The sequence below is a fragment of the Corvus kubaryi genome, unplaced genomic scaffold (genome assembly GCF_017639235.1).
Source record: "Corvus kubaryi isolate FWS band 111438036 unplaced genomic scaffold, C.kubaryi_AGA036_p1.0 37387, whole genome shotgun sequence".
Lineage (NCBI taxonomy): Eukaryota > Metazoa > Chordata > Aves > Passeriformes > Corvidae > Corvus > Corvus kubaryi.
In genome coordinates this window covers 6,909,927-6,934,075 of record NW_024581129.1, presented here as the reverse complement: position 1 = coordinate 6,934,075, position 24,149 = coordinate 6,909,927, and the positions used below count along the sequence as shown (strand labels likewise).

General features: G+C 49.8%; 1 protein-coding gene across 1 annotated transcript in view; it reads right to left on the bottom strand.

Annotated features, from left to right (window-relative positions):
- Positions 1 to 24,149, bottom strand: part of LMF1 (lipase maturation factor 1) — a 144,238-nt gene that overhangs the window by 11,582 nt on the left and 108,507 nt on the right. Inside the window, exons 7-9 of the mRNA XM_042036866.1 lie at positions 9,123 to 9,291; positions 6,173 to 6,326; positions 3,576 to 3,759 (exon numbers count right to left, since the gene is read on the bottom strand). Of these exons, the coding sequence (XP_041892800.1) occupies positions 3,576 to 3,759; positions 6,173 to 6,326; positions 9,123 to 9,291 (507 nt within the window). The remainder of the gene's footprint in view (positions 1 to 3,575; positions 3,760 to 6,172; positions 6,327 to 9,122; positions 9,292 to 24,149) is intronic.

Here is a 24,149-nt window from a genome sequence, read left to right as displayed (position 1 = left end):
ACACACAGTGGCCACTGTGGGCAGGAATCATTCCCTGCATGGACAAGGTCTCACTCTGTATTTATCCAGCCCATGGCACGATAGGATATCGGGCTGGTTTGGGATTCTGGGCACTTCCCTGGCACTGTTCCTGCTGGAGGTGAGGCTGCCTGTGAGCCAGCCTGTGGAATTCTTCACAATCACAGGGAGACAATAATCCTGGTGAAAAGGAGGAAAGCAAAGCCTTCCCTGCTGCACACGGACCAGAATGCTGCAATGGAAAATGGAAGTGAGCTGAGGCCTGTGTTTGGAGAAGGGGGAAGAAAGGAAATGGAAAAGGCTGAGCTGGGTACAGGGAGCACGAGGCTGAGGTTTGATTATGACACTCACACCTCCTCCTCCTCCGGGGAGCTTTTCCCTCCAAGCACCTTCTGGCTGCAAGGCTGAGATAACAGGAGGCTTGAATCAAATTTTACAAAAATACAAACCTGCCTTCTCTGTAAACGGGGTTACTTCTCCTCAGCTCTTCCAGTTCATGCATAACCTGAAGTTTCCCTCACTCTCTGTTACCACCCAGGGCAGGACCTCACAGCACCAACCCTGGAGGCTCTCTCTGCTCTTAGGAAAGCAGCTGAAGGTTATTTATAAATAACCTCATCTCTGGAAAACGCACATTGCATCTCAGAGCATCCCAACACTGCTCCACAGTGGTTTTACATCCAGAGACTTTTGGAGCAGCTTCAAGGAACAATCCAACACACACTGGGCTTTAAAACCAATCTGAGTGCAGCAATATTTTGTTATTTTGGAGCAGGTATTATTTGATAAGCACCAAGAGGGTGCCTTTGTGTTTCCATGACGTCCTCAAACAGAATAAATACCCTTCATGCCACAATAAGGAAGGGAAAAGCCTTTCCCTTTGATTTTTCCTTTTCCACTGGTGGACAACAAACCTTTGGGGCAATAAACATCCAACTTCAGTAGAATCCAAGACATCCCAGCACCAGCAGAACTGACCAACTCGAAGCCCCAGAAGTATGAGCAGTATTTTGTTTGCTGGTTGTTATTGACCAGCGGTGCTGAATGCAGAAATTGTAATGGATTTTGTGCCAGCCCAGCTCAGTGTTGGGCTTTTCCTGAAATTCCAGCATTAACCAGAAGTCAAATAATTACAGGAGGGTTGGCATCAGTAGCTGGAGCACAGATAAACCTTTAACAGTTTGTCACCAGCTCCTGTAAAACCAGGATGTTTCTGCACTAACACATGGAAGTGTCAAGGGGGGGAAAGTTATTCCTAATGCTTAACCTCGCTTTCGTGGGATTAAATCATATTCTGCCATTTCAGCCATTATTTCCTCCCTTCTCAAAGGGTGGGGAGGCCCTGGCACAGGGTGCCCAGAGAAGCTGGGGCTGCCCCTGGATCCCTGGAAGTATCCAAGGCCAGGTTGGAGGCAACTTCCCAGTGAATCCTGCAGCCAATCCAAGGTGGAAAATTCGGCGGCAATCCCGGAGCGCAGGAAGGCGTCATTTGTCAGGTGCTGATGAGGTGCAAAGAGGAGCCTGTCAGGAGCAGCACAAAGGGATGGGAAATATCCTTCCCACAAGCCCGGGGCTTTTCCACAGCCTGTCAGAGCTGGGAATGTCAACTCTGTACCTGGCCACTGCCAGGGAAGTGCAAACGCAGACCTGGGAGAGCGGGGCCAGAGAAACAACCCAGAGCTTCTGAAAACAACTGAAATCTAACCCAGAGGCTGAACTCACTCGGTTTTATGGACTCTGCAAACTCCCACACGGGTTTTGCACAACGCCTCTGGCTTCACAAGCTCCTCCTGGGCTTTCAGCTCCTGCTTCTCATCCTTTCTGCAGCTCTGGGGGACACAAAGTCTAAACAACACCCAGGGACTTCTCCGGCTGTGCAGGAGCTGCCCAGGGAGGGCAGCTGGCAGCAGATCTGCAGCTCTCAGGGCTCCAACCGACCAGAGGCCATTCCAAACGGGATTTACTTCCATGCTTAAGCAGGTATTTACATGCCTGAGCATCCAGGGCTCGCTGCCGTGCCCAGGCAACTCGCCTTCCCACTGTTTTCCACGAGTCATCCCCACTTCCCACTTTCCAGAGGGTTTTTTTCCTCCTTTTGTTAACAGCTCTTCTAAGCAGGATCTGAAATTGCTCCACGGAGATTTCTGTGTGTGCTGGGGGAGCCATGGAAAGTCCCAGTGGCAGGAGGGATGTGGGAATGCTGCAGTGGGATGGCTGGGAAGGAGCACCAGACCCATTCCAGAGGGTGCTGCTGCAGTAGTGGGAGGTGACAGATGGGATCCAGGGTGACAGATCCACTCCGTGGGAGGGATGCACCTCCCCCTGCCTGTGCACAGAGACCCCCAACAATAATTACTGCTAATTAGCTGCTGTGGACACACCTCAAGAGACCAACACTCCAACAGGTGAACGGGAACATTTGGGGGAAGCTTTCAGTGAATGAAACACTAAAAATAATGAATTAAACACTACAAATAATGAAATAAACACCAATAATAACGAATTTAACAAGATGCAAAGAGGCTGAGTTATTTCCTCTTCCTCCTCACGGGTACACCAGCACCTGGCTCCAGCATCCCTCAGCAGGGCCTACACTCTGCTCCGCACAGCAGGGCCTGTGTCCCATCCTCTTCAGCTTTAAAACTCAAATCCCTTTTATTTTAAACCTTCAGGACATTTCTGCCCTGGGCAGAGCCTTCTTCTCACCTCAGAAACAACTTCTGCCTGGGAGAGCTGATTTCTCTGCACCCAGAGCCCTCCCAAAACACAGCCTGACTTCAACCACCAGCTCCATCCACCCCCTGCACCATTCCCCAGTTCCGGGCACTGCTCCTGGCTGGAGTTTGGACCTTGGCTGTGGTTTTCCTGAGGGATAAGCAGACCTAATGCAGATTAAATGAAATTCCAGCACACACAAACTAGTGGGGTAAATATCCAACCGTGGCCTGATGTCATGGCCCAGGAATCCCAAAGGCGCTGAAATGAAAATGCCACAGGGAAAGCAAACACAGGAGTTTGGGGCAGAGGGAAGAAGATATTCCAGGGGAGGATACAGGGACAAAGAGAAAAGCCTGGGATACTCTGACATGGGTTTGCCTCACACCACTGCTGTCAGTCAGTTTTGTAAAACCCAGCCCACATCATGTGGGTAAGATTTGCAGAATAAGCTAAGCAAGAATTAACATTTCATGGTTCCCCCCCCCCTTATTTAATTTCTGGCTGTCACCTGTTTGCTGGCACCACGTGAGGAATACATGTGGAGGGACCAATGTCCATGTGTGGGCAGGTAGGGAACGAGAGCTGCTGTCCCCAGGGGTGTCCCTGACAGCGATTCTTGGTATTGCTAAGAAACCCTTAAAAAACCTCACATCAAATTGCCAAAAGTTTCATTACAGTAGCACAATCCTTTAGGAACACAACCTTTGTTCTTGCTTTTTTTTTTAACATAATGAACTTAGCCACGGCTTCCAACATTCCCCCCTGATCCCAACATGTAGTAAATCCATATAATTTCTTTTTCCTGGTCAAGGAAGGCCCAAGCTTTCAAAGGCACCTACCTGGAAGGCAGCAAACCACATGAGCCAGTCGAGGCGATAGTGGTAGGGGGAGATGAGGCACGGCCTCCTCCTCAAGTCCCCGGGCTTGCACTTGAACTCAAACTCCTCCCAGACTGCAGTGGGATCATTGGGATCCAGGCTGGCTGTTCCCTGAAGGATGACTTCTGTCCTCTCCTTGGTGATGCTGTGGGATACAATGGGATGTTATTATTTGTCTCAAGTCATGGAAAATCATAAAATCCCAGACTGGTTTGGGTGGGAAGGGACCTTAAAGCTCATCCAGTTCCAACGCCAACACCTTCCACTATCCCAGGTTGCTCCAAGCCCCATCCAGCCTGGCCTGGGACACTTCCAGGGATCCAGGGGCAGCCACAGCTTCTCTGGGAATCTGTGCCAGAGCATCACCAATATCTCAACTAAAAGCTCGGGTTCATGAGAGTCCACGTGGAACACGAGTCACTGGCCCAGCTGGAGGTACAGTTGGATCCTGAGATCCAGAGAACCTCTGGATCCTGGGACTTTCCTCTCTCCAGCAGCACAGCCAAATTCCATGCCTTTCCTTCTACCACCTGCAGCTACTCCAGCCCGAGGGAGGGCTGATCCATAAAGATGATTCCTACGGAATGGTGGGTCTGTGGTTCTGGAACAGAGGCAGGTCATGACTAATCCCATGTGCCTCAGCTGCGCTCCCAGCACAGAGCAGTGGGAACAGCAAACTCCAGACCATGGAAACACCACCCTGGAGTGCTGGGTGACCTGCCAGAGACACCCACCGGCTCCAAGGAGCTGCCTTCCATGAGGAACATGGAGCTACAGAAACCTGCCTGGCAAATTTCTCCAGCTGCCAACACCCTTTTGATTTTTTTTCTACTTTGATTTTGCCTCCTCCAACCCAAGAAACTGAAAGTTTGGGAACACACCACCTCCACCTTCTGCCCCGATGGCTTCCAGGGAGAGATGCTCCCAACCCAAGGAATGCTGACTATCTCCTCTTATAATTGTTCCCTCCATTTAGGAGATCTCTGGATTCTCCAGCCAAGTTCCATATTATCCCCTGGGCTGAGTTATGAGCTGTGGCTGGCTGCCCAAGGCTTAGGAGCACTCTGTAAATCAGGGACACCAAATTACCAATAAAAGCACGGTCCTACTGTGTGATTCAAAACCTGTCAGGTTTCACATCATTGGAGATTCATTATAAGCTGCAATCCTCTTTTTATTGGTTTACATAGGCTGGAATTACAAACATCTTACAGCAGCATTGCAGCACATGCTCTGTAGGGTCTGGTAACTGTTGAAACAGAAACCAAAGACCAAAGAAGAAAAAGAACAACAACCCAAAGAAAACAATCTCCTGGAGCTTCACCACTCCAGCCTTCAAAGAGCTTCTGGGGTTATTTCTCTCTCTCAAAAAAAAAGAGGAAATGTTGGCATTTTCCACAAGTAGTGTTGATGGTTTTAATGGGTTTTTTCTCATTTTTTTCTGTCCACAGAAATGTCTGTGATTTGAAAAACTGAGGAAAAGATGATATTCATTTGATGAGTCCTCAGCATCTCCAGTGCTTGTGGTGGGACTCATTCCTCCTCTTCACCACCCGCCCCGCTGGGCCTTTGACAGCCAAACTGCTTCACCTTCTGCAAAATGTATTTATTTACTGCTGGCTTCTCCTCTGGGGCCTCGTCCAGAGCCCATCCCAGAGCTCTGGAGAACATCCCATGGTCACCCTGAGCAGGTGGTGGCAAAGCCTCCAGAGAAGCCCGGCCTTCTTGTTGTCCCTGGAACAACCTGAGGATGCAGCTCTGCTTTTCATCATCTTCCCAGCTGGAAGAGGCTGGGATGGACAGCACATGAGAGGGGTTATGCTGAGCCCAGCCATGGCTCACCTAAGCTTTAGTCCCCCAAAAACCAGATTTGGATCCTTAAAACCCAGCCCAAACCAGTGTGTTTCCAAACACAGCTGGAGATGCTTCCCTTGTCCATCCCACCTTGCAGCCTTGAGCCGCTGATGGCCCTGTCCTCTCAAATCTTCTCTTTTGAGGCCATTCCTACTTTGGTCTCCATGCCTGGAGCAATGAATTCCCCAAGACGGAAAAAGCACTTCCTTTTGTTGGCCTAAAATCTGTTACCAAGAGCTGCTGTGGATGTTTCCAGGAGGGAAAGCAAAGGAGTACAGGGGAAGAGAAGCTCAGCAGAAATAAAGAGGGCTGGGGAGGGTGAAGTCTATCCACTGGATGAACTCTCCTATGGATATTTTCATCCTGCTCTTACATTTGCTATGTTGATGGAATGAGGTGACTCATAAACAGCTCAGAGAAAATAAATTCAGTGGGAAAGAAACCTGCTCCTTTTCTCCATCTCTCTCATGAACAGATACTCCAAGCCTAGAACAGACAGAATGAGCTAACTGAGAAAGAAAAGAGGTCAAAGAAAAATGTCAAAGAAAATAAATTCAGTGGGAAAGAAACCTGCTCCTTTTCTCCATCTCCTTCGTATTCCAGGTCTACTGGAAGGATTTCTGTTTAGGTTTAAGGCACACAGAATGTCTGGCTCTGGAATACCCTGGACAGAGGTCTGGGATGTGCCATTAAAGCCTCTGTACCTCCCAAAGGCTCCGTAGGTGTTGACGATTCTGAGGGGGTTGAACGAGGTGTTCATGACCTGTCTGGAGTTGAGCAGGTTCAGCACCACCGGGATGCTGAGGTAGATGATCAGGAGGCCCAAGGAGATGTTCAGCACTCTGCGGACACAGGAGCCTGCGGGGGACACAAAACCAGACCAGAGGGAGGTGATTTCACTGCTCTGCTCCCATTCCCATTCCCATTCCCATTCCCATTCCCATTCCCAGGGCCCCCCGTGCCGGCCCCACCACTCACAAAACCCCGCTGTAATCACCCCGACCTTGCCACGAGCCGCTATCGCTGCTGGGATCTGCCTTTCTCTAAATAGTCTGAGCAAGGGCTAAAAGGAAAAAATGTCTAAAATGTGACATTAATCATGGCTTTAATACAGGGGAAAAACCACAGCTGGCACTTGCACCTTGCTCAGGATCAGCCTCCTGCTCTGGGAGCTGGGCCTGGAGTCCTGGGGCCGCTCCTGCCTCCTCCTGCTGCCCCACGCTCTCCCCATCCTGAGGGCTTTTCCTTCTGCAAAATGCCTGTTCCCCACCATTCCTGGAGGAGATGTGTGTTGCTCTGCCAGTGCTCTGGGATGGGGTTTGCAGGAGCAGCACGGGGCTGGGCTGGATCCCAGGCCGGGCAGACACCGCCACAATCAGACAAATAAGCAGAGGTGACCCCCGAGGGGCTGCTTCCCTCATGGCCCTTTTCAATTTATTTAACATTAACAGCCAAAGGATCAGATTCAAAGCAATTGCGTGGAGCTTTCCCCTTATCTCTGCAGGAGAGGGATGTTTATTTGAACCTCTCTCAGAAGCTATTAATAATTGTTTAGTCTGAGAACATTTCTGGAGAATCATTTGAATCGGGCCTTCCCTCGCCCCCTGTGCTGCTGTGTATGAGGTTTTGGGGCATTTTTGGGGTTTTTTTTTAGATGGGCTGAACTTCTTCCCCTGTAATTCAAGGGCAGGCACAGGCACAGAGCCCCCACTTGGCTCCTCAGCAGTCCATGGCCATGCAGGGACTGCTCACCCTTCAGCAGGGGTGATTCTCATCCTGTCTCCAGGCCCTTGGGGTCACAGCTGCTCAATCTGAGAGAAAAAGGAGTTAATTCAGGGAAAAAAATAACCTAGATGGCAAAGATGGAGCAAAACCTGGGGACAGGAGCCAGTGGGATCTGGATGGGAAGTGGAGGCCTCAGTAGGAGTCAAACACACACTTCAAAGATGTGGCCTCACAAAATCAGGTCATGAGCAGGACACGGCTGGGGACCCTCCTGTCTTCTGCTCTGGTGGCCCAGGGCTGAGGGTTCCTCTGAGCCTCCTGGCACCCATCAGCACCAGCTCAATAGCCCCTGCTTCCTTAGCAGAGAAAATACGCAGGAATTCAAATTCCTGGGATATTACAGATACCCCACCCCTTCTGAGGGTGGGGCATGGCTACACCCAGAGTGGGATGGATGGATGGATGGATGGATGATGTCCTTGCTTGGACACCCTGGCTCAGACTCTCTGGACAGCATCACAGAAAAGGTGTGAGTTCCTCAAAACAGGATCTGCCTCCCCCTCACAGGGACTCCCTTTGGCTTTTCCTCCCAAAAAAAAGGTGCAGCCTTAGTGTTGTTTGGGATTGGAGGCATAAATGGAGTTGGTAGGAAAAGTCTGAGACTTTCACAGGCTCTAAAGCAAAGCTCCATGAGGGGAAAAGCCAATAAAGATTTATTCCAGCAAAATATGTGAAATAAAAGACACCAGATTTACTGAAGCTGCATGGCTGGAACTCCCATTTTTGGTTAATAAACTGCTTCTTGGTAGAAAAGACTGGAGACAGATGCTGCCTCTTGTTGACGTTTTTCCTTCCTCTGACAGATGTTTGGGATATTTAACCCCAGCAGCTGTGATTGTTGTTGATATTACAGGCAATTTGTTGCTTATATGCGGTTTATAAAAATGCTGCAAACACCACTCTCCATCTGCTACGCAGCCTCATGAGAAACATCCCAGTACTGCTTCTCCTGGATCAGGGCTGCTTGGAAACTGCCTCTGGAAGGGGAAATCAGCCACCTCGAGCCCTTTTTTCCAGTCTTAACCCCCCTTGTATTTGCTTTTTCATATTCATGGTACGAACAGGAGTTCTCCTCCTCCCTGTCCTGGGCAATTCCCTCCCCACCTCGATGGTGGCCACACCACCAGTGGTGGCCACCAGCAGCTGCTCCTCCCACTATCCCAGGCTGCTCCAAGCCCCATCCAACCTGGCCTTGGACACTGCCAGGGATCCAGGGGCAGCCCCAGCTTCTCTGGGCACCCTGTGCCAGGACCCTCACAGGGAACAGTTCCTTCCCAATATCCCATCTATCGCTGATCTCTGTTAATGTGAAGCCATTCCCTGTGTCCTGTCCCTCCATCCCTTGTCCCCAGTCCCTCTCCAGCTCTCCTGGTGCCCCTTTAGGAACTGAAAGGGGCTCTGAGGTCTCCTTGGAGCCTTCTCTTCATCACACCATGGAAGAAAGCCAATGTGAGAACCCAGCTTCCAAGCCCACCTCAAGCTGCACTGGGTGTTTCATCCTTGTCTTTAAACAGCCAAAATTAACAAACAAGTTCAAAACAAAACCCTAAGGTGAACTGTACAACTCCACATTCTTATTTTGCGTTTGAGTTGCTGGGGGCAGAGCAAGCACTGACTTTCCAGGGCTGCAACTGCCTGGATTTGCTGTGACATTGGTCCTGCAGAGGACATGTCCCAGAAGCCACGTCCCCATGGCAACGTCCCCCCCTCCAGCAATGTCCCACAGACCCTCATGGACAACCCCCAGCTTCACACTGCGAGGTGCAGGCACCCTCTGCCCACAGAGGAGCAGAGCTTTGGTTTGAAGATGAAAGCTTTGGAGCCAAGCACACCAAAATCCCAACTTCTCCCTCTCTGAGAATAACTTACCCAGGGAAAGCCTCTCCCCCTCCGGCCCCGGGAGCTGCATCCGCGCCACCCGTTCCCTCAGCCGGGAGCCGAAGAGCAGCCCCAGGCTGGCATCGTCAAAGCAGGCGATGCTGGGCACCATGGTCAGCCAGTTCAGGAAACTCAGGTTCCCACTTATGATCAGGAGCACCTAAACAGGAAACAAGGAAGCAGAGAGCGTTGGATCTCCCTAAATGCCAACAAAAACGCGCGGTGATGGATTTTAGCATCCCAACGCGGACCTCGCTGGATGTCCAGGATGGCAAAACCTTCCTGAAGCCCAGGCTCCAGCCCAAATGTGTCCCCCTGGTTCACAGTGTGAGCTCTGCCCACGAGGGATCAGCCAGGGGATAGAGAGACTCGATTTCCACAGCGACTCGATTTCCACAGCGACCCGATTTCCACAGTGCTCCCACAGGAATCACCCACTTCCTGCTTATTCCGAGGGATCCGTGACAGCAACGCTCCTGAAACCCTTCAGGAGGAAATCTTGGAACTTCTAATGAAAGAGCAGCATTAAATATAGAAGTGTGCATTTTAAGAGGCGTTATTTTGGTTCAATTTTAGCTTTTGTTGGCCGTTTAGGAGAGTATCTTGCATGTGGTCTCCCAAAATACCACTCCACGGTATGAACATCAACAGCACAGGGACAATTTCAGTCTGAGGACTTTCAGCCAGTGTTCTGTTAAAAAACCCCATGTTTTCTCATTAAAAATGACAACAAATAAATGTTAAGAACGTGTGATTTCATATTTTATATGACTGGCACCATGGTTCTTGACATGGTGATTTGCAAGTTACAAGTTTTAAAACCCCAGCAGGACTCTCCAGAAAGTCACAGATCGTTAAAAAAAGGAGAGCTCTGACCAATCACAGCAAGGAACAAAAATCCAAACTATTATTTAGTTAAAAAAATAATAATTTATGCTGAGTTGGATAATTATGAGGGGGGAAAAAAAAAGCTATTTCTATCTGAATTCCAGACAGATGTTGGGTCCTGGAAGGGAACGTGTTACACTCAAGGTTTGGGGCTCACCCTTTGACCTGAATGTGATTCAGCTCGATGCATATTAATCAGCCTGGATTCATTATCACACCTCTCACTTGGGGAACTCTGCTCCTGTTCCGAGGTGATTTTGCCTTGTGCAGTTGCAGTTGTGTCAAGAAAATCCTTCTGCTCTTTGCCACTTCTGGTTCCCAGCTCTGCAGGAGCCCCTGGGTGGTCCACGGGAGGGTTTTTCAGGAGTGATTCACCTCTCTTTAGTGCTTGGAAGTCAGAACAGGAGATCTTATTTCCAGCAGCCCTGAAAAATCAGGGGATTCAAAAATAACATGAGTTTGGCGTTTTCTGGGCTGTGGAGGAATCACGGCGCCGACACGTTTTTAATTTCAGCGCTTCTGGCTGAGGCTCGGAGCCCGCGCCAGCTCCTGCTCACAGAGGGTTGATGAGACCATGCACCCCTCGGATCTGCAAGGACAAACCTCAAAGGAATTCCTGCTTCAAAGCCAAAAAACAGCATTTTTCAAACATGCTGAGGGGTGGTGTCCCAGCAAGTGGCTTTTAGAGCGAGTTTTATGTTATTTCATCCTCATGGAATGGTTTGGGTGAGAAGGGACCTTAAACTCGGCCAGTTCCAACCCCAACACTTTCCACTATCCCAGGCTGCTCCAAGCCCCATCCAGCCTGGCCTTGGACACTGCCAGGGATCCAGGGGCAGCCCCAGCTTCTCTGGGCACCCTGTGCCAGGGTCTCCCCACCCTCCCAGGGAACAATTTCTTCCCAATATCCCATCCATCCCTGTCCTCCGGCAGTGGGAAGCCATTCCCTGTGTCCTGTCCCTCCATCCCTTGTCCCCAGTTCCTCTCCAGCTCTCCTGGAGCCCCTTTAGGCACTGGAAGGGGCTCTGAGCTCTCTCTGGAGCCTTTTCTTCTCCAGGTGAGCACCCCCAGCTCTCCCAGCCTGGCTCCAGAGCAGAGGGGCTCCAGCCCTGGGAGCATCTCCATGGTCTCCTCTGGATTCACTCCAGCAGTTCCATGTCCTCATGCTGGTGGCAGTGCTCCGGGTGAGAGTCACCAGAGCAGAGCAGAGGGACTGATGTGTCCATGGCACCCAGGGTGAAGCTGAACCCCCGTGTCTCCCACAGCGCTGATCCTGTGAGCGCAGCCTCTCCCAGGATTTAGGGATCCACTGCCATCCAAACCTTGGCACGCAGCACGTATTTCCCCAAATCCTTCCTTTCCCATGGGAAACCTCTGGAGCTTCCATGTGCTGCTCCCCCTGGCAGCGTGGAGCTGTGCTAGTTCTGGGTGGGATGTTTAATTTTGGATGATTTCCCAGGGCAGATCCCTGTTGGCAGAGCGCGGGGAGCTTCCCTGCCGCTTCCCATCGGCTGCACGAGGAAGGAGAATTCATCCATGCTTCCCACAGCAATTCCAGCCTTTGGCCCACATCACCTTGGCTCTTCCATGCTCCAACCACCATCAAAACCCAGCTGGATCTCCAGACCTCCATCCTCATCCATCCTCTGCTGCTCCCATCCTCAGCCTTGATTTGTGTTCCCCAAGTGTCTTTCCCTTGCTGGACAATATTGGAATTCCCAATTACACCAACCAGATGGGATCAACCCCTGTGGTGATGGGGAGAAATTTTTTATTAAAGCCCAGTATTAATCATGGTAATTGGGGAGGAACTTTGAGGTTATAAAACTACAGCATGTCTAATGAGCGAGCTCCTTCTAGGAGGAACTGAGGGTTTTAATCTAATAATGTCACTTTTATGGATTATGACTGGAGTTTTATGAAGTGTGATATGAAATACAGTGGATTCATGGCTCTCGCTGGATTAATTTGGAAAAGTAGTTTTCCTGGTTCTAGGCCCAAAACCAATTATTCCTCACATTTCTGTCCCCTGCCCCGTTACCAAACCCCTCTGTCAGAAAACGGGCACCTCCAGCCGTAACTTTTTTACGGGTTGGGCTTCTTTGTTTGGCTGGGGTTCGGTTCTTTTTTTGAAATCCCAGATTGTTACAAACATCCAGTAGGCAGAGGAAGCTCATATTCCATGGCACAGGCTGGATATTTGTCCAGGAGGGACAAAAACAAGCTGGAAACTCTTAAACACAGGCAAGGGCTACCTGGAGCTTGTCTTTAGCACGGGGACAGGATCACCTCGCTGGGGCTTCCTGATACCAAGCCATTGGCACAGAAAAGCCAAAATTGGGATGTGTAGAAGGACTATAAATCATTTAATGGAAAAAGGAGACCTCAAGAACCATCCAGTCCTTCCTGCTGCCCCAAAGCAGAGTCTGAAAGTCAAAGTAGAGTCTATTTGTTAAGCTATTCCTAGGAAAATACTCATTTGTGCAGTTTTCCCCAAAAATTTATCATAGGCACAGATAAAAAAATTCTCGTTAAATAGCAGCAACAAGAATATTTCATTTCCCCCCATTATGAATTTAATTTCTTGTTAACTCCTTAATTGGATACTTGCATGAGGATTTAATCTCTGTTGTTCAGTGCAGAAAAATACACAGGAAAATAATCACCTCTGTGCACTTGCTCTGATTTAGACAGGAGATCGTTTTGTGAATCCCAGAGAAATTCAGAGAGCTTTTGGAAGCACCAGGAGAAAAGGGAGCGGGTCAGTTCCTACTGAGGAATCAACCAACACAGAAATGCACAATCTTCACTAAAACCTGTCCTTGGTCTGGGTCAGGCTTTGACCCATTACAAATTGCACTGTCAGGTTTTTGCAATTCCAGGCCTAAATCCCAGGTCTAAAAGCAAGAGGGACCCAAATCCTCTGCATTGCTGTCCCACACCCCACATTTGGGTTTGATCCAAACGTGTCTCCTTCCCAACTGGTTTTTAATTTGTTGCTATATGAGCCACCTACCGGAGTTCCCACAGATTATGGGATTTGACTGCCGAGCATTTCTAGGGATAAGTACTGCTTCCAGATTTTCAATGGAAAAAATGTTAAAGAGAAGCAACGGAGTGAAAGCGGAGTGATTATGGTTTTATATATGTATGTATGTATTTATACACACATCTATCCCCAAATCTCACACTTCAGCACTCCCCCTGCCCTCCAGGTCAGGACCTCCTGGCCTCCTCCTTTCTTCTCAGGGAGAATTCCTTCATGGAAAGGGCTGACAGGCATTTGGAATGCCCAGGGAGCTGCTGGAATCCCATTGCTGGAGGTGTCCAAGGAATACCTGGACGTGGCACTCGGCGCTCTGGGCTGGGGACAAGGTGGGGATTGGGCACAGCTTGGATTTGATGATCCTGGAGAGCTTTTCCAACCTCAGAGCTTCTCTGATTCCACGGACAGGAAGTCAGGAGAAGAATGGACAGACAGGCTCAGTGCACACTCCCCTTCTAAAACCCCCAGGATTGGGGTTGGGATGAGAGACAAATCCAGTGCCAGAGAAGTTAAACTTATTTCATCACTGATCCCAAGACATTGCAGCAAATATTCCTGTTTTGGGAAATTTTATCCCTTTAACTTCATTACCCACGTTCTGTGTGTGAACTGAGGATCAGTCGCTCGCTTTGGGTCTGAAACACAACCAGGCTCCTCCTGTCCTGCTCCTGCCGAGCCCGGATGTGGCTCGGAATTCCTGACTTTGACACTTTTATCCTGCACTGCATCTTTGTTATGGAAAATCCCTCTTGATGCTGGTTGATCCGTTGACTCCTTGCTGGAAGCAACAATTCCACATTAACACAGGACAGGCCAAGAACTGCCCCAGGACTGGTTAGGGAAGTGTTGGACCACTCGGAAATGAAAGAATCATTTTACAGAAGGCAAGAATTCCCTGCTACTCTGCTCTGAATTATCAACATCTTTCCAACCCTTCCTTCCTTAAAGGGGGAAGTTGCCATGAAGACAATCCATGGCAAAAATCTTCCAGCATCTTAAGGATTTTTTACTGAAGGCCAAAAAGCATTTCCACAGAGCAGTGAATCCCAACGAGCTTTTCAGCATCAGAGGAGCAATTTCAGATCATTTCTTCCTGATTTTATTCCAGTTTCCTCCAAAAATTTTAGTGGCAGGCCTCTTAGTTGGTTTAGATTGGATATTAGGGAAGAATTCCTTCCTGGAATCCCTCCAGCCCTGGAGGGATTTCAAAGCTGTGTGGATGTGGCACCTGGGGACATGGGTCAGTGCTGGCCTTGGCTGTGCCAGGAATGGTTGGAACTGATGGTTTGAGAGGCCTTTCCCAACCTAAACCATTCCATGAGGATGCTGACAAAGGGCAGGAAGGCAAGCCTGAGAGTCCTCCAAGTTTTGGATAGTTTCTCCATGGAGAACATGTCACCACATGGAAAGAAGGTGACAAATGAGACAGGGAGACCCTCCCTACAGACCCTCAGCTTTTGAGCTCGTGCAGGGATAACCCAGAACGAATTCCAGCTGCAAACCCAGCCTGGCCCTGCACGCAGGTCCCACCCACAAGGTGCCAACCCAAACCCTGACCTTTGGAAGAAGTCTTGGCAGGTCACCACCACACCTTTCATGGCCATCAGGAGGAAGAGGTAAACCTGATAAAAGGCACCATAGAATTTTGTACAAACATGGGAAAAGCAGAATGGAGAGGACCTCAACCCAAAATTACAGAATCATGGAATGGTTTGGGTTGGAGGGACTTTAAAGCTCACCCAGTTTCACCCCTCTGCCAGGGACACCTTCCACTATCCCAGGCTGCTTCAAGCCCCATCCAGCCTGGCCCTGGACGCTCCCAGGGATCCAGGGGCAGCCACAGCTTCTCAGGGCACCCTGTGCCAGGGCCTCCCCACCCTCCCAGAGAGGAATTTTTTCCAAGTGCAAGTCAGGTTGTTACAACCAGGGTACTGCAGCCCTTCCCGGCATCCCAGCAGGACCCTGCTCCCTCTGGCACACAGCAAGGAATGCTGATGTCCTACAACCAGCACAGAGCTCCACAGGAGCTGTTGGAAAAACGCCTCGGGATCCATCCCCAGGATGGGAGCACTGGAAAAGCTGCTGTGCGTTGTTCCCTCGTGTACTGGTTTGAAAACAAACCAGTGGGAGGCACCAAGTCAGAATAACAATTTAATGGAAATTAAAGAAAAGGAAAAAAATGTAAAAGAAAACACTGGTTCAAACTGACAGAGTCAAAATACAACCTGAGTCCCTGTTAGGCAGGGTGGTGGTAGCAGTCTGGTAGAATGGTGGCTGCAGTCCTCTGAAGCAGTGATCCTGGAGTAAAGGGGCTGCTCTTCCTCAGAAAGTCCAGTGGTGGCTGTGTAGCTCCTGTCCTCTGGAAATCCAGTGGAAAAGGTTGTCTCTGGTGTTCAGAGTCCCAGATTATACCCATGATGGGATGCTTGGTTCCTCCTTCTGGGTGGAGCATCTCACAATGGGGTAATGAGTCATGAGGCCAAGTGTTGATTAGGCTCATTAACAGAAGATGGTCCGGAGGGAGTTATCTCTGAGGCAGGCGGCAGGACAATGATGGGCCATTAACAGAAAGATAGTCTGGGGGGAGGAGGCAAGGAAACACTGCCCCACCTGATTTCAACAGCTCATGAGGATGGTGATAGAATACACTGCAACCCAGGACACCTCGGAGCAGGCCTGGGTTCCTTCAGTCGGCGCGAGGGCAGCGCTTGTTCCGATGAGCTCATTCCAGCCGTGAAGTCCAACAGCTCCTTAAAAAGTCCCTGCATCCATTAATGCTCCAAGTGTTCCGCTAACCAGCTCCATGCTGCCCGTTAAAAGCACTTTTATGGCACGTGCAGAGCTGAAGTCCAGCAGAAGGGCTCTGCTCCGGTGGTGTCTCCACGTGGGGATGTTGGAAAGAGCCCCACGAGCTCCAGAGGGACCTCATGCTCTGCCCTCCATCTGCCTCCTCCACAGGGAGAGCAGCTTGGGAAGGGTTTTTTCCCATCAGAAGTCGTGGATTCATCAAAATATACAATGGGCCAGGCTCAGCTCTGAGCACTTTGCCCAGGATGCCTGGAGACCATTCTGCTTCATGGGACACCTTCCATTAGACCAGGTTACTCCAAGCTCCATCCGGCACTTCCAGGGATAGGGCAAAATGATGGCAAAGAAACTGAAAGCACTGATCTGACTCTAAAAAGTGATTGAATTATGGGTGGTTTTTTTGTCAGCACAGCTTTAGGTCTTTCCAAAGTATGAAGTTTTGATTAATTTTTGCCTGTTTTGGTTAAAACCAGCAGATGGTTTGTGATACCAAAATCAACTTCCTTCTTGAAAAGTGAGGGATGCACCCACGGACATTTTTTTCACAGCTTCCTTTCAAACCAGTTTCCAACTGGAGCTGGACACCCAGGAAACAGCTTTAAAAAATAATCATAAATATTTTGGATGGCACTGGCAGGACCGGGCAATTCCTGCCTATTCAAGTTGTTCTGGGAGCTTTTTGCTCCAGGTTTTTATTTTCCCTCTCTGCTGAGCTCTGCTCCATGCTCGGCTATTAAGACATCATAAGAAAAATTCCACCACGGCAATGAATCATTAACTGTCACCGTTTTCCAGAAGGTGCAAATTTAAGGTTATAAAACTGTCAAACCCCCAAACAGTTACACGGGGGAGGTTGTGCTGTTGGCTGGATGTGCCTCTGGAAGGGGATGCAGACAAATCCCAGTGGAGCTGGGATGCAGCGCCTTGGGAACAGCCAGGGCACATCCATGGCAGAGACCATCCCTGTGGGAAACCACGTGGCTGCCAAGAGGGGCTGGGGGCTTGTCCCTGTGACCTACCCTGAGGTGGGTGTTACTTGGAATCATGGAATTGTTTAGGTTGGAGAAGCCCTTTGAGATCAAGACCGTTCCCCCACCATAGCCGAGGCCACCACTAACCCATGTCCCCAAGTGCCACATCCACATGGCTTTGAAATCCCTCCAGGAATGGGGATTCCACCCTGGACAGCCCTTTCCATAGAGAAATTCCTCCCTAATTTCCAACCACGTGCAAACCAAAGCAAAAAGCAGACGGTCACTTACTCAAGTGGTGAAATGAGGGCCCTCTAGTTCTACACGGTGGCCAGGATGAGGAATTCCACCCCAGGCATTCCCAGCACCTCGGTCCTTCCCAAAAGGTTCCAGGCACGCAGATTTTGGAGGCTGGAACCAGCCCTCAACTCCATGGGGCCTTTCCCACCGGCTTCAGCAGGACCCAGACACCGCAAGGACCAACTCTGGACTTAGTCAAACCACAAACACCATTTTCATTTGCCATTTGTGCTGCAGAGCCGGGATTATCCCCTAATACCAATACACAGGAAAAGAAGGATTCAGGAAAAGCACTTTTCAGCTGTGTAGAAATAATCCTGGTTTGAGGTTTAATTACAGCCTGGAATGGGCTGTCAATAGGCACCAATCAATAACTCAGTTACACAGAACTCCCCTGTAATTAACGCTGGATGATTACTGAGTGATCAATAATGAAGTGGAACATCATCAAGACTTGAAAGTGAATATTCGTCCAGAATATCCTTCTCCCTACTAATTAGGACATTCTTCACCAGGAGATGTGTGGGTTCAAAATTCCCTCTGCGAGAAATGATGTGAATTAAACCCTGCTCTCAAATCCTGGATCAGCCCAAAGTCACATGGAACTGTTTATATTCTTTGATTGAAAGAATGCTAAAACACTTCTGGCAAAAATGCTTCCTTTCCCCATCCAGGCACTGCAGGCTCCTTTGAAAATCACTTTTTCTGCAATATTTAGATGTATTTAACAATTGCCAAAATCAGAGCAAACCAAATTTTTTTGGGGAAGGAGAGAAGGAGAACACATCAGAACAAAAATCTATTCTGATAGCAAACATTTTCACCAATCCAGGTCTTGGTAAAATTTGGATGAAATTGGTATTAAAGACAGAATATGGGGAAAACAATGTTCTCGGGAATAAATATTGATGGGAATGCTGAGTATGGCCAATCTCAGACAGCCCTGGCACAGAGAAACGGGATCTGTGTCACAACCCCCTTCCAAAACAATTCAGATCCAAGGTTTTGGTTTCACCAGTTGTGGAGACTTCTGCAACAGCTGCACTGGGACTCTGCTCCCCAAATTCAAGCCCAACACGGATTCAAACCCATCTCTGCCTTTTCAAGCTAAAAGGAAAGGACACAACCACATCCGCAGGCACAGGGAAAAGGCAAGGAAAAAGTCAAGGATGTCACATCTGATCAGCCTGACACCAGGCTGGAAAACACTGATGGCTTCCCTGATTTGGATCTTTCTGCAGCTCCTGTCCTTGCCTCATTAAATCCATAATTTTGGGTAACTTTAAGCTCTCAGCAACATCTGCAGTGAAATATTTAACTTGGGTTGGCTGCTCGGTGTCACTGGAAGCCAAGGCTGGGTGCATTTCCAGCTCTGGGATGACCTGGATTTTTCCAGCAAACCAAGAGCACGTTCATGGGGAACACACGGAGCTGATCCCTGATCCCTGAGCCCGTGGGCTCCTGAGAGCCTGGGAGAAATGGGAAACAGTTGTGGTGTGAAAACACACCAGGAAAACCCAGCCCGGTGCTCTGTCTGGGGCTGGGCAGCATTTGATTTCAATAAAGCCAGGCTGCAAAAGCCTGGAGGATAAAAAACAGTGAAGGACTGGATGTAAAAATTTTATGGAAATGCTAAAAAAAAAAAGAGGAGAAATGTGAAGCAAGGGCAGAACAGCCACCATGCCTCGGTGAAGGGCCTTTGCAGCAAGACATCGGCTCTGTCCCAAATCCTTCCCTCAACCCTGATGGAAAATGGCTTAAAACTTAAAATAAATATGTCAGAGAATCATGGAATATCCTGAGCTGGGAGAGACCCACGAGGATCATTGAAGTCTTTGGTAACACCCTGGCAGAGATTCCCAGTGAAGCTGTGGCTGCTCCCGGATCCCTGGAAGTGTCCAAGGCCAGGTTGGACGGGGCTTGGAGTACCCTGGGACAGTGGAAGGTGTCCCTGCCCAGGGCAGGGGTGGCACTGGATGGGCTTTAAGGTCCCTTCCAGCCCAAACCATTCCAGGATTCCAAGTCCCACTCCAGGCTGTAACCACCCAGCCCACTGGCACATTTAAATTACAAAATGCCCACCCACTGGACATCGAGCCCTTGTTAAATTTTCCAAGTTAAAAGAAGAAAAAGAGGGATAAAAAGGGCATTTTCCCATTTTCCTTCCACCCCAGATGGCAGCTTAGCAATCCCTGAGCTGTCAGAGGTGGGGACTAAATAAACAGCAAATGAAATGTACCCTGGGCAAAACCAGAGATGCTTAAGAAAACAGAAAATGTGTTAAAAATCACATTTTTATGCTGTCATCTGCAGCAGTTTCTTTTCAGCCTTACTCATAATTCCAGTTACAATGGGAGCGAGGTGTAAATTATGAAATGATTACAAAAAAAAAAAAAAAAAGAGTTTTTTCAGCTTTTGCCTGCTCTAAGCAGTTGGTTCTACGTGGGACAAAATGATGCTGGGATGGAGGCAGGGAAGATCATGTGGAACCCCGGAGATGGGGATGCTCATTGCTCCAGCCCTGCTGGGGGCAACTTTTATTTATATGGATTTATTTACTTCTAGGAATCTGAAATAAACCTCCAGTACAGGGATTGATGGAGTCTGTTCAGCACTAGACAGGTACAGAAGCCAAAAGAAACCCAAATCCTCCTTTTAGCTCTGCAGAGGAAGACAAGGTGCTCCAAAGGGATGGGATGTAATAAACTTGGAGCTGTTTATCTCCCAGGTTGCCGCCTGCACAAACGGCAAATTCGGATTTCAGGGCTGCCTAAGGAGCCTGGCTCTGTCAGGTTGAGCGTGCTGGCTCAAGGAGAGCCTGGAGGTGCAGCCACAACCCGACTGCACTACGGTGACACACACAGACACACAGAAGCGCAGACAGACAGACGGACAAACAGACGGGGTGCGCTCCTCACCCGAGGGAGCCCTCCCCGAATAGGGTGGGAAGGCACACAGGCAGAGGTGGAGAAGGGGGAGAGAGAGAGGGAACTCTCCTCCGTGTGAGTTCCACACAGAAGGTTCACTGAGGTGAAATCCTGGAGGCAGAGACAGAGAGCCGAGGAGCCGAGGGTGTCCAGGGATTTTATAGCGGGGAGAGGAAAGGCAGGGAAAAGGGATACAGCAAATGGGATACGTGACAGGAGGTGGGGTTGAGGGCAAGGGAACCAATGGGAACAACACACAGGAGGGATTTAGGGAGGGAATCAATGGGGTGTCGAGTACTACAGAACTTTCTAGAATTAATACATATTAACTTCAGGGAAATTAATATTAACAAACTTATACATAAAACAGGGAGGGGAAAACACGAACCTATCGTACCAACTATGTAAACTGCGGAACTGGGGGATTATGGGCTCTCACCCTGACTACAGAGTGAGGCATTAAAACTTCGGGGTCTGATCACCACAGCTTGGTGTCTGTTGGATCTTCAGGGGCCAGGGTGGCTGCAGCCACCTGCACCACCCCATGGCTCCTCCTGGGAGCTTTGAAGATCCCAGCCATAAGAGTGCAGCGGGTATTTCCTGGTAGCCTCATCCTCCTTTTCCCAGCCCAGATTTGGCCTGTGGCAGATGGGATCACATGAGCTGTCGATCCCGGAGGATGCTGGAGAGGAAGCAGAAAATGCCACCCACTTGCAAGGTCACAGCTGCAAGATCCCTGCTCATGCTGCTGCACTGATGGCTTACATATGAGAGGAACCTTGGAAGAGGAATGAAAACACAGGGATATTCCAGGCTGGATATTCCAGGCAGAGCTGTCACCAGAGGGGGAACGCTGCCCTGACAAACACCCAGTGGCAGCTGTGCTGTTATCAGGGAAAGATGCTCCCCTGGAAAAATGCTGCACAGGGCTTGAGGTTTTCCAGCTCCAAGGAATCTGTAGCAGAGGATGAAGTGCAGCTGCCTGTTCGTGAGGAAGTTCCTGCTCTCCACAGTGACTCATCCCACAAAACCCAAGGGCATCCACATCAGCCACGGGGCTCACTTTCAAAGGTTACTCATTATTCACCCACAAATTAGGTTTGTCAACAGAGGGGAAGAGCAAAAATCCACCATTGCCTCATCCTGTGATTCCAGCAGCCTCATCCAGCAACGTGGATAATGAGCTCCTCTGAGCCAGGTGCCAGAGTGACACTGGGACGGAGACTGGGAATGAGACTCCGGCGCAACAGAACGTGCCAGGCACTGCCTGGTGCTGCTGGAGGAGCACTGGAAAGGGACTGATGAGAAGGGGCAGGGATCTGAATGCTCCCAGGCTGCTGAGCTGGGAAAAGATGCAGGGAGGTGGGAAAAGATGCAGAAATCTTGGCTGTTCCAGTTCTTCTGCACCATCCCCACAGTGCTCACAGCTTTGGCAATGTGTGCACAGCCAGTGCCAGGTCAGGACATGGGATCAGGAGCAGGACAGAGGCACCTGGAGAGGTGAGAGTGGATCTGCCCAGGTGTCCTGGATGGATTCTGCAAGGGGAATCTGCTCTGCAGCCCTGGAAGGTCCTGCTGGGTGGGCATCTCCATCCTGGACCTTCAGGCTACGGACTTGTTGTTACAGAAAGTTTCTGTCTGGCTTTGTAACTTAATTTCTCCTGACAGCGAGAAGGAACCCTGAAGGTTTCTGCAAACTGAACTGTTTACAGGCCAGTGCCAAAGCCAGAGCCAGGGCCAATGTGGGCTGGGAGCAGCAATCCCAGAGTTCCAGAATTCCCTGCCGGAGCACAGGCCGTGCCACAAGGCATTAATCTCCCAACGCACCATTTGGGCCTAGAAATGTCGGCGTGACAGAGCCGTGAGTGGCCCAGACAGCACGGAGGGAAGTGAAACCAAGCGGCAAATTACAGCTCTGCCCAGGATTTTCCAGCCGGGATCCCACAGAGGTATTTCCCAGCGCTCCCAGCTGTGGTCAGAGCTGCTCCTTTCTGGCGTCTTGCGGTGGCAGCGCCGCTGTCACGGTGCTGGGGCTCGCTGGGACTGGGCAACATTGGGCACTGTCACCAGGGAACACCAGTGGTGCCAGCCCAAGAGACAAGGGGGACTGGCATGGACCCAGAGAGCTCCTCTGGAGCCAGCCCAGAGGTGTCTCCTGGTCCTGAAGACCCTCAGGGCTCCCAGTTTCAGCCTTGCCCTGGACAAGGAATGATCTGGGAGCGTTCATGAAGGAACTGTGATAGCTGGCACTTCTCTAGTGCCAGATCCTAACGGACTTTCCCAGCTCAGGATGGCAAGAGAGGGACAAGAAGAGCAGCAGGTGTGACACAGCACCCATGGAGACGGGAGCAGAGCCACCTGAGCCTCACCCAGCCACTCATCTGCAGCCACCTCAGCTCTGGCAGATCCTTAACCCCTGGCTGAAGACACCTCACACCCACTCCTGACCCGACCCTGGCACAGAAATCCCTCCACGTCCCCAAACACAACCACTTTTCCCAACTTGCCCGTATTGTCAATAAAAGCACAGGTTATTTTGGCTGCCACACGCTGGGGGTTTGCACTCAGTTAGAAACTACTGCAAGGGAGGAAAAGCACCAGGAGAAGCAGCAGAACCACCAAGTCCATCCCTGGAACACCTTCCAAGCAGGACATGTCCCCCAGAGCATGGCCAAGGGCAGGGAGAGCCCAGGAGAACCATCACAAGGACTCTTATCACAGCAGTGGCTGCATGTGGAGTATTTCATTTGGCACCCTTTGGAGCTCTCATAATCTTTTCCTTTATGATTAATATTAAACAAGTCATATTCCTTATGGAATTTCCTAACCCTGTCTGTTTATATTTTTCTCTACATCAGAGTTAATATTTTAAGATCGCCTCTCTCTTTTTTCTCTTTTATTTCACGTTCATCTGTTTTTCCTCATTTTATAAATCAGGTTTCTTGTTTAGTAGTCATGACAACATCTGCCTGCGGTGGTTACACCACAGCCTGGGGCTTTTTATTTTCTTTTCTCCCCCCAAGCTGCCTTAGGAAAAGAAAAAAAAAAAATCCTTTAAATAAATAAAAGCATAAAATGAAAGGGGCAAGTTCGGAACCACCTCCTCCTCTTTTCCCTCCAATGACCCACTTCAACAAGACTTCCCAGCATGGTGGGTGAGGATTCATTTGGCTTTAATCCTGCAAAGTCTTATCCACTTAGTTCACTTCGATGGGAATACTCGGAGCACATCAAGTCAAACACATATGAAAGTCTTTAAAACCTTGAGGTCTGGGCCTGAGAGGCACAAAAGCAAAAAGCTGGAGTTGCATTTTCCTTCTGGGCGTTGAGCTCTGCACAACAGCGAGAGGGTTGGGGTGGGATGGGGTGGGATGGAGATGTGCTGCTCCCAGGGGAAGGATGGGGTCACTTCCAGGAGATGCTGGAGTTCAACATCACCCTCTCAACAGGGACCACCGCATGGACCACCATGGATCCAGCCACCACAGCCACCCCATGGCTTTGGCATCTCCCTTGCTCTGGATTCCCAAAAACCCCAGTGGCTGGAGGGAGCAGGATCCACCTCCACCCTCTTATTTCAATCAAACCCTGCCAGGACAACCTGGAGATCAGGCAAAGGAATTCCAAGGCAAAGGAGCATCACACCACCAAGGACATCCCTAAGATCTAGGGAATATTAAGGAATAGCTTTTTTTTTCCTAAATTGAGTCTTTCAGGATGCTGGGAACCAGTAGCTTAGAGGGAATTTAGGCTTTTGGAAAAATAGGAGTGCGTTTTATTTTAGAGTTCTCCCACGAGCACAGCAAGTGGCCATGGAGTTATGGATCTGTGCTTGCCTGTGGAAAGACACCACTAAAATTCCGTGGGGTGTTTTACACAGGGAACCAGGAGATGGCCGGGAACACTGAGAGCAACCCTGAATCCAGGGGAGGCAACGAGGAAGGGAAAAGGCCGGGAATTTAACAAAGGCAGATGAACCTTTAATGCAGCAGAACCTCTGGGAGCCTTGAGACACTGTGTCCAGATGTTCCGAGGTCGCTGTAACCTGACTCCAAGAAGGAAGAGGATGTATTCCTTA